This window comes from Ipomoea triloba, chromosome 10, assembly GCF_003576645.1.
Source record: "Ipomoea triloba cultivar NCNSP0323 chromosome 10, ASM357664v1".
NCBI classification, from domain to species: domain Eukaryota; kingdom Viridiplantae; phylum Streptophyta; class Magnoliopsida; order Solanales; family Convolvulaceae; genus Ipomoea; species Ipomoea triloba.
Window position 1 is genome coordinate 16,642,272 of NC_044925.1, and position 11,299 is coordinate 16,653,570.

Below are 11,299 nucleotides of genomic sequence, written 5' to 3' on the forward strand. Positions count from 1 at the left end.
TGTTGGTGAGGCGGTTCCTCAAGTCGCCTGTCGACCTCACGGAGAGGGTTCGTTCTGGCTAGCGGTCCTGTTACGACCGTTCCCGCTTGGGGTAATGGCGGTATTACGGGAGCTGTTCGAGTTATGAGAGTTGGATCTCGATCTTTTGATAGCTAGGAAAAACTAGCACGCTTGAGCCTGATTTCGGCTCTCAATGAAAGCACCAATGATGAATTTAATTAACCAAGGGGTCCGAATTAATAAACCCAATGAATTAAGGAAATAATAAAGGGACAAATAATGTAGTAAAAGTGACAAAGAATGTGTATATCACAGAGATAAATTCATATTAAAAGTTGTAAGATGATTACAAGGAGTACGTCAAGCTATTATAAGTGTTTCAAGATATCCAAATAAGACAAAGAACCGTGCTTTTATACTAGCAGCTCCCTAACCGCCCACGCAGAAAGGGATGGTAGTTGTAACAACTTCGACCGCGTCCAGCCGAACACCGCCTCGCCTGAGCACCCCCCCCCCAAACACCCCTACCCGAGCTCCAGGGGCCTCAACCGAGCCCCTTGGACCTCGGCTCGAGCTCCCTAGGCCTCAATCGAGTCCCTTGGGCCTTGGCAGAGCCCCCTGGGCTCACTCTTGATTTGTTGCTCTAGGTCGGCACTCTGCGGTCCGATTTATAATATATCCATCAACCCAAATATTAGGCAAACTAAACCATGGACCAGGTCCACCTTATATTGTGGAACTTAGTTCAAAACGACATTTAAATTTTGTTTCTACAGTTAACATATTATTTACCTCTTGTATGTACCTATAAATATATTGAAGGTACATAATATAGTAAGTATATAATTTATTAACTGAAGATATATAATATTTTAACCTCATCTAATAATTTGAATCTAGTTTAGGATCAGGGTCTACAATACAAGATGAACATGATCCATGGTATAACAATTGTCAATAATAGTTAGGCTCCTTGAGGCAGAAACTAATCAAGTCCATCCTAGAGAAAAGGATGATAAAGTGCTTAGGCCTGAAGTGTCGTACTTAAATGCAATATGTGCTTTGATGTACCTTACACAATGTACAAGACTTGACATATTATTTGCAATAAATTTGTTAGCTCGATATAGTTCCGAGCCTACCCGAATATTAGAATGGAGTTAAACATATTTTTCATTACCTACGGGGGATAAAACATATAGCGCAAATCCTAGATTAATAGTGTATGTAGATGTTGAATTTAGATCTGATTCACAGAAAACTAAGTTCACAAGCTGGTTATTTATTCACTTATAATAAAATTGGCATATCATGGCTTTCTAGTTTCTACTAAGCAAACGCTAGTAGCAACATCTTCCAACCATTCTGAGATTATCTCCCTACATGAAGCTGTCAAAGACTATGTCTGGTTAAGATTAGTTATAAGGAACATCAAGAAGTTGTGTGGATTAAACACAAGTATAGATGCTCCTACAGTTACTTTTTAGCATAATGTTGCATGCCATTGAACAATTGAAAGAGGGTTACATTAAGAGTGAAAACAAAAAAGAAAAACAAAGCACATTTTACCTAATTCTTCCATATGCATAACTCTAAAACACTAGACAAGTTAATGTTATACGGATTAGATCTCGTGAGAACCTTACAAACCTTTTACTTAGTCCTTACTTACCTCAACTCTTGAAAAACTTGTTTATGGAATAGATATGAAAAGGAATCTTAAAAATCAAGACTAAAAGTCTACAATTCTACAAATCAGGGGAGTATATACATTTGCAATGCCTTACACTCTTTTTTTAATTTCCTCTAATTTTTCCCACTAAGTTTTTCTTGACTTGAGGTTTTTAACTTCAGCTTCCTCGAGCTTCCATTCAGCACGTGTCATCAAGCTAACCAACAACAATGTCTTCCCTAGCGGCAATTCATATCATGGAGTAGGGTCCACAAACAATTATGGACCCTGATCAAAACGACGAGGTTTAGACTTTAGAATTCATACTCGTAAGGTACAAAATTTCATAACATACATAAGATACAAAAAAGCACAACACAAGATACATACATATGTTATATATTTACTTATTTTTCAAATATCATTTAGATACATAATTTGTGTTTATAGGCACAGAATTTCACAACACAAGACACAAAAATTCATAACATAAAACACAATTACTAATTTGTTTCAGGTATAGAATTCATACACAATACACAAAAACTCACAATATAAGACATACACATGCATCAGGGTCGACAGTGCAATGCGAACCCTGGTCAACGGTATAAGGATTGTTTCCCAACAGCATGAAGTTGTTTGTCAAGCCCATTTTCAGTTTTTTGACAAATTATGCTATGGACATGGGTCTATGGTCACAATTTTAGATCTCAATATACAAAATCACATTACTCAATATTCACAAATTTTGAACTCTATATCCGCAATTTTTTTTATATAGATCCAAAAATTGTGTTATACTATTGAATATAGAATTATGAAATTGTGAATATAGAGTTTTAAGGTTGTGAACATAGAGTTTTAAAATTGTGAACATGGACCCAGGTCCACGGCATATCAACCGCAGTTTTTCACATCCCAACCCATTCTCAGCAATGGGTTAGCGATTGTTTGCATCAATCACAAACTGAAAGTTGCAAGGTGGCAACTGGCAATTGTTATGCCATGGACCCGGATCCACCTTACAAGGACCCAGGTCTATGTCCATAATTTCATAACTCCATATTCAAAATTTTAGAACTTTATGTTCATAGTTTCATAACTTCATGTTCACAATTTCATAGCTCTACGTTCACAATTCTATAACTCTATGTTCACAATTTCATAACTCTATGTTCACAATTTCATAACTCTATGTTCAACAGTATAACACATTTTTTTAATCTTGTGAGGGCAGTTCATAGCATAGGTAACCTAGCCCTTGAATTTGAGCCGAGAGAGTTACACCTGCAGCCGAGAGGTCGTGGGTTCGAACCTCAAGCCCTTGAATTTGAGCCGATCAGCTATAGGTAACCTAGGTTGGTTTACCTCCTTGCGGTCAGGGCGAGGGCTTTATCTGGGAGTGGGTTTACCTGGTTTTGAGCGTACACTCTTTTTCCCTTCGATATGATTATTTTTTCCACAAGATTTTTTCTACCAAAGGTTTTAACAAGACATATAAAGGTTCATGCATATGGTAATCAATCCAAGGAATTAACAATAACATAGAGCCCGAGCCTCACTTATAGATATAAGTCTTCAGCAACTATGTTTCTTATCTTGATATATATCATTATAGCATATAATATAAATATTAATAAAATCTTTCTCTCATTTATATTCTTGTCTCTCCATTATTGTTTTTCTTATTTTACTCTATTATATTTGCATTATCAATTGCATCCCAAAACAAAAACAATCCTACAATTCACACGAGAAAACGTCTCAATTCACAATATATTCAAAATATATCTAAATATTTAAAATGTTACATAATTTGTCTATGTCAAAAGATTCAAATATTTTTGAATTCAAATGTTCACCTAATCAACCCTGAGCAACGCTCTCTCTACTATAAAGAGATGCCAACATCAGAAGTGAAAGGGGAAAAGGAAATATCAAGCCAAGTTAGAATGATTTCAAGGCAATTTGCAACAAAAATGCAAATATTCAAATCCAACTGTTAAGTTACAGTTTTTAAATTCAAGTATTCAAATATCATATACTCCGTATTAAATTCAAGTTGTTCAAGTCCATTCGAGCCAAATTTGTTCATGACAAGTTTTGATCTTCAAGTAATTTCTAAGAGAATGATAAAGTGTTTGTGAAGTATTTGAATTCAAATTATGCAATGAATGTATGCTAAATTATATATTCTCTTGTACCAAAATTTCAATGTACAATAAACTTGAGATTTTATATATTCACACCCCCATTCCCCAGCAATAACCTCTAAATTTATAATTTATCATATTCTACTAGTTTGATTTTACAAGAGTACTGTTGTATGACCTATTTTGGTGCAGCCAAAGGGTTGCAATCTTGTGCTGAAGTCCCCCCCACCCACCAACCCACCCCAAAATTTTGTTTTCCCAATGATTGTTGTGTCATTAATCATTACATACTACATCGATCAACTAAAACCAGTTCATTACGGCACAAAGGTTTAAGGTTTTAGAGGACTTCCAAACAACATCATCTTTAGAGTACTCGAACAAGCCCCGTGAGAGTTTGAGTATAGGTAACATCTGCCTTGTTTCAAAGCTATCAAAACGCCTCCTTTTTTCACAATCCCAAATATGGCAAGGCAAGATTCCTGCATTTGCATTTTGCAGACATCAAAGTTATAGCATACCAGACATCTAATATTCAATAAAAGATTATGAAGAGCTTGCCTAAAGGAGAGGCAAAAGTAACATTTTATTATTTTCAGTTTCAACTACCTATTGCGTTCTCGGTTTCATTACTTGTCTGTTTTACAATCTTTGCCTCGAGCCTATTCTTTGATCACCTTTCCTATTTGAATTCTCTAAGAGTTCTAAATTTTAGTCTTCGAGTTTGATTGAATTTTATTGTTTTTTTTAAAACAAATTTATTGTATTTTTTCAATATATAAATTGCATTTGCAAATGTTAAACTAATTAACATAAACTTTGTCAAAAACATAATGAATCATGCTTCATTATTTGAGTCAGATGCAAAGCACGTTCTTCTTTCCTCTCAATCAGTGTCAATAAAAGAGGTTGACATACCTTGTGCCATCTTCCAAGGATTCAATACAAGGTTCATCATAATTTGTAGTAGGAAGCTTAGCACGAGTAAGCAAGGAAGACTGACACATGGAAATGGAAAATTGTCAACATATTTACTCCGTATTATTTTTCTAAAGAAAATGCAATATTTACAATTAATGATCTTGAATGGTCAACAAAAAAAAAAAGGCAAAGAAACAAGATAAAGGTACCAGGGCGTAGTACAGTTGAAACTGTGCTGGCTGATGTATGCATCACTCAATTTGCTGATATAGCACAACCTTGGATGTGCAAAAATGGAAGATAAATAAATAAGTTGGGTATCTTTGCAACAAAATAAGCCAAATAAATGCACTTGCTTCCCAACTATGCAAACAAAAAGGTACATACTTATGATATGTATTTGATAAGGTTAATGGGGGAAAGAGTGTAGAAACTGTCATGTTATGAAGATTTATTAGGTGACTACAACTAGACTTAAAAAATACAGAAGATTGTAAAAATTTGATTCACCATAGTTGCATCAACTCCGTACACTAAAATCAACATATGCAACTGAACTAAAAGCAAACCCAAACTCCAGTTCACTAGCAGATTCTATTTCTCCATTCATCAATCTTAATAAGAGCTAAAGTCATCCTAAGCCAATGAACTACTAATTCTTACTTACTCAAGTTCATTTTGGTCTCATGCTCTTGTATTTCCTGTTATTACAGTGTCGTCTTCCTTACATCAATTAATTAGAAGTATTAATTAAGAAAATAATTCGAACGAGTAGAGATTAACACACACACACACACACATATATATCCTTTGAGCTATAGAAATCGATACTTTATTGGATAAAGAGTTGCAAGGCTTATAACCTAGTTCCAGATGGATGGGTTTCTGAACTGAGCTGCCATTGCTTCAGATAGAAATCTGACTAGGTTCTCTTTCTCAATTTCCTTTTCCTTCCTAAGCTCAAGATGTCGAACCTGTCACTCAAGCAATTGAATAACATCATTTTATCAAATACCATTTGCAACTACAAATGAAGAAATAGCAAAAGCTCACTTTCTCCTACAAAAGTTCATTTTAATCATACAAATTGTTCTTGCAATATTCATCATTTTCTAGCAGGGTGTAATTGGTGACCTATTTTTTTGGTCTCATCATGGACTTGCACTCACTTAGACTGTTGCACTTGGCACTCAAATCTCTTAGGATTAAGCAGAAAGACATGTTTGGGTTCCATCAAGCTCTACATGAAGCACTCAGCTTTCCAACGAGTGTCCAGTATTGCTCTAAATTGGATAGTGGCTCTCTCTGTTCTTGTAATCAAGCATGCCTATGTTTGCAAGGCATATTTCTGGGAGATGATAACTATACCACTGTTGGACTGGCCACTTTAAAATAAAGAAAACTAGTGTAATCCCCAAATGATGCTTGGATATATTTATAATTAATTACTTATGATTAAATTACTTTATTATGAATATTATATTATGATTAAATAAATAATATTGAATGTGAACATGTATATATTTTTCTTCATGATCATTTTTAGTAAGAGATATTGTTATGATACATGCTAAGGACATGGTTATTTAGGAAGTTGCTATAATTAAAGAAGTCTTATTTGTTAGATATTAAGAAATGTTATGGAATATCTCTCTATAGATTAGGCAGTCTTTAGGGATTTAGGTAGGTAGGCATATGGATACTTAGTTTCCTCTTCCTATTAAGATAGATTCGGTATCTAGTTTAGTATATATAGAGGCATAGAGAACAACCTATTGTACTCTTTCATTATAATATATTCATACATTCTATTATTCTCTGGTTTTCTCACATACTTTGCTTCCGTCTAACTGGCGGGTGGTTGTTATTCTCCACCCGCCAGGTATTTCAATCCCTCAATTTCAACAAGAAACTACTAACATGACATTTGACTCAAAGAATAAAAATAACTGGAATAGAATATAATTCCAACAAGAAAAAAATAAGGAATATAATAAGAATACTATTCTACTGTTTGGTTCATAAGGGGAATAAACATGGAATTATATGAGGAATCATATTCTTGTGGTTGGTTAGACCATGAAATAGAAAAGGAATATCATTTAAATAAGGAATAAGGTTCAAATTGGCCATTGAACGAAACGTGAGAGTGCAATTTGGCTACTGAACGAAAAAAAAGTTCAATTAGGTCACTCAACACTCCAAAGGTATGCAATTTTACCTGATAGCAGGTTGCATGTTCACGTGGACGATGACTTGACATTTTTTTTTGAAATTTCCTTTTCATTTCTTCTTTTTATTTTTGAAAACCCTTTTCTAGGATAAAATCTGTTGCAGTATATATTCAGTTTTTTTTTGAAAGATATATATTCAATTTATAATTTTTTATAATAATTAAGATGTTAATAGATATAATGAAACAGGATCCCCTTGGCAGTGCACTACTTTGGAGCTAAATTAAGCAAAAGGTGGACCAAACACTACTTTGGTGCTAAAATCTCTCTTCACTGTGCACTTCCTATCATTACAATTTGCAAAAATCTACTGCAGTACCTAGTTCTTTTGTATGAACATATACATCCTTCAAATATTTTTCAGCAAACCAAACGAGATGTAAGAAATTGAAACTGCAAATTGATGAAGCTACGAAATGATAAACTTCAATTTGGTGAAACCCCGAAGCAACAACGAACCAAATAGGGATTCCAGACGTGATTTGAGAATTTCACAGTTGATTTGTGAATTTCTTATTGAAGTTTTTTTTTTTTTTTGTTTGAAAGAGTAACGAAAGAAAGGAAAGGATCAGGTGCATACTACAACAAATTTTAGGCAAGAAAATATTTTTTTTTTTTTTTAAGAAGAAGAAATGAAAAGGAAATTAAAAAAAAAAAAAAAAATGCCAACTTATCATCCAAGTCATTTTCCATGCAACATGTAACTTGCTAGATTAGGTGTTAACCTGCTATCAGGTGAAATTGCATACATTTGGAGTGTTGAGGGGCTTAATTGCACTTTTTTTTCGTTCAATGGCCAAATTGAACTTTCACGTTTCGTTCAGTGGCCAATTTGAACCTTATTCCTTTAAATAATCAAAATATCTCTATTCAAAATAAAACACATACAAATAATGTTAAGATTGCAATTCTGCAAATTAGTGTAACGAAAATATAATTTCAAACCATATATATATATATATATATATATAGACAATGGATCAGGAGCGAAGCTTCTCCCAGGTGAAACGAGCGGATTAATCACAACCTTTGATCTTGCCAAAATCAACAGCCCAAATGAAGAACAATTAAAAATAAAAACGTGGTGGCATTATGGTCATTTTGCGTAAGGTCACAGCTTAAGGTGCGTAAGTTTATAGCGTTGCGTAAGGTCACAACTTGTGCATAATTTTATAGGTTAAGGTGCGTAATTTTATAGCTTAAGGTAGGTAAGTTTATAGTTTAAGGTGCGTATGTTTAAAGCTTAAGGTGCATCAGTTTAACTCTTAAGGTGCTTATGTTTAAAACTTAAGGTGCGTAAGTTTATAGCTTATGGAGGCCACAACACAAACTCATTGGGACATAGCAGTTTATATTGTGAAATACCTGAAGGGTGTTCTTGAGAAAGGAAATTTGTATGCTAATCCACAACACAAACTCATTGGGGCATAGTAGTTTATATTGTGAAATACCTGAAGGGTGTTCTTGAGAAAGGAAATTTGTATGCTAATCGTGGAAATGTTAACACTGAAGCTTCTTTAGATGCTGATTGGGGTGGGTCACCCAATGACATGAGGTCTACAATGGAGTATTGTGTGTTTTTAGGAGGTAGTTTGATTTCATTGAAGATTAAGAAGCGGAGTGTAGTCACTCACTAGAGTGCAGAGTCTGAATACAAAGCAATGGCTCATGTGGTTTGTGAAGTAACATGGATACACAATATTCTTGGAGAGATTGGAGTAAGAGTGCATGTGCCAGTGACCTCATGGTGTGATAGCAAAGCAGCTAGACACATTTCAAGTAAACTTGTGTCCCAGGTGTGGACTAAGCATATTGAGACGGATTGTCATTTTGTGCATAACAATGATTAGTTTCTGCTGCGCATGTGCAAAGTGGTGAACAATTAGCAGATTTATTTATGAAAGCGCTTAATAAAAACAGGGTTCAATACTTTAATATATTTGTAACAAGTTGGGCATGGTTGAATTCTATGCTCTAGCTTGAGAGAGAGTGCTTAGTAGTGTTATCAAGGCGTCGCCTAGGCGACGTCTAGGCGTCTAGTCGGTCGGGACCGGACGCCTAATGTGGTCGCCTCGCCTAAGTGTAGAATACAACCCCAAAACTCCACAAAACATACATGGGTAGAACCTACACACTAAGGCGAGTCTACCGGTGTAATTTTTAGTCGGAGAAGTCGCCGGAATCTTCCTCACGCGCCGGCGCGTGGAGTCGGAGTGGCGGCGCGGCGGCGGCGCGTGGAGGAGCGTGGTGGCTCCGATGGCGGAGCAGTTCGAGCTCCGGCATCGTCCTCCTGTTCCGAGCAAAGCCCATTCCTCTTTGTAGAAACATTATGGAGCAAAGTAGGAGCAAAATAAGGATCTTTGCATTAGTAGGGTAGTGCTGATAGTGGGGGTAGTATTTCCAGGAAAAGAGTTCTTCTTTGTCTCAATTCCTATGTATATATATTTGTAATCAGTGTGTAGTGATAATACATAGAATTATAGAAATATACAAAAGCTTTCAATTTCACTCTTCTCAAGGCTACAACTTCCTAGAGGAGAGTAAATTGGGCTGCTACAGCTCCCTAAGTAGAGTAAATATGACTGCCTATTTCCAACACACATCATGTCTAATTGCCTATTCACATCCTAATTATTTTGTATGGGAATATATATATATATATATATATAACTCATTGCCTAGGCGTCGCCTAGGCGGCCGCCTAGTCGACTAGTCAACTAGGCAGTCGACGGCATCTCGCCTAGAAAGTCCGCCTAGATAACTATGGTGCTTAGATCAACCATGCTCTAGCTTGAGGGAGAGTGTTTAGAGAATCTAGGGAAAGTTAGAGAGAACTACTCTTAGCCTTTGCTTCAAATTCAAAATGTGTAGTTACCGGCTGAGGCAATGTATAATTGTATATAAATAGCTATTTTCCTGTATAGTGTTATACACAGTGAAATACACTTCAACATTCAATGAGTCGACAGTGTAAATATACCTACTTCAGAGCAAGAAATAGATAGAACAATAAAATCATGAAAGAACATATAACAGTAAACTTACCTTAACTATACCTACTTCAGAGCAAGAAATAGAACGATAAAATCATGAAAGAACATATAACAGTAAACTTACCTTAACGGAGCAAGAAATAGATAGAATGATAAAATCATGAAACAACATATAAGTTAGTAAGTTACCTTAACGGAACCCTGTTGAGCAACGCCAGTGTCAGTGATGATGACAAGGCATTTGATGTCATGCTCATTAGCATATTCATATTGTTCAGTGAGGCTGGGATCACGCAGTGGTACAAATTCAGCCTGTACGAAGGGATTTTGAACAGTAAGATGACAAACTGGCCATGATCAAAGAAAATATCTAACGAAATACAATCACAAACCTTGATATTTTCCTCCCACAGCTCAGCCACTAGTTCCATCCTCTCTACCAATAAGCCACCACCTCCTCTTGAACAAACAAGAACCTTAGTCCCCAAATCATTTCTGCATAATTTATGATTTAGAAACAGAAGCCTGATTAATGACTTTCATCAATGAGTATAGATCAAAGAGAAGTACCTGCAAGGTCGAAGATCTAGAGAAACATGTTGCAAAATTGTCTCTAGAGCAAGACTAGTGCCAACCGCGCCAGGGGTGTTTGGTTTCTACAAACAAAAATCCATCACAAACATGAAATTTAAAGAATAGTAAAACACATTTAAAATCTCAAAATCTGGCTAATGATTACCATAACTGCCTCCCAAAAAACCCTGAATTATAAAATTGCTACAGTTCCCTATTAACTCAAAAAAACACATGAATTTAAATTATTTTGACAATGGTGGTAGGTCTTTCCAAACAGGCCCATAGTGTGTTGTTCACTTGTTTGTGCCTTCTGATTTCCTATCTTAAATCATTTTTCGGAAGTAAATGTTACAGTAATTTATCAAGATGAAGAGTAAAGATAATTTTATATCCAAAATTCTCCTCTTTTGGAGATTAACAGCAATAAACTTTTTTAGTTGAGAAAACATCAATGCAATCTACGTCATCATTCTAGTTTAATGGTGATTAAAGAAATTCAAGACCCATAACATGATTGGATTCTGTTGAGAATTATTATATTATGCCTTGAAAGATGAAATGGCTTCAATAGTGTAGCATAGAAAGATGAAATGGCATCAGTAGTATAGAAAGATGAAATGTCTTCAATAGTGTAGCATAGAAAGATGAAATGACATCAATAGTGTAGAGGTTTCCAACATGTATATATATGGCAGCATGCCATTGTAGAAAATGCAAGTAAGAAACACAGATTTTTCTGATTTCACA

General features: G+C 35.2%; 1 protein-coding gene across 3 annotated transcripts in view; it reads right to left on the minus strand.

The window, feature by feature from the left end:
• Positions 1-3,826: 3,826 nt before the first annotated feature.
• LOC116031635 (eIF-2-alpha kinase GCN2) overlaps positions 3,827-11,299 on the minus strand; it is a 41,366-nt gene continuing 33,893 nt past the window's right edge. For 2 of the 3 annotated variants that reach the window (XM_031273881.1, XM_031273884.1), the window contains 7 exons: positions 10,547-10,632; positions 10,369-10,471; positions 10,166-10,288; positions 5,613-5,723; positions 4,959-5,027; positions 4,747-4,826; positions 3,827-4,310 (listed from right to left, as the gene is read on the minus strand). In XM_031273881.1, the coding sequence (XP_031129741.1) occupies positions 5,613-5,723; positions 10,166-10,288; positions 10,369-10,471; positions 10,547-10,632 (423 nt within the window). In that variant the 3' untranslated portion in view covers positions 3,827-4,310; positions 4,747-4,826; positions 4,959-5,027. Of the gene's footprint in view, positions 4,311-4,746; positions 4,827-4,958; positions 5,028-5,612; positions 5,724-10,165; positions 10,289-10,368; positions 10,472-10,546; positions 10,633-11,299 lie in introns of those variants that run through there. The other variant, XM_031273883.1, reaches the window with a different exon arrangement.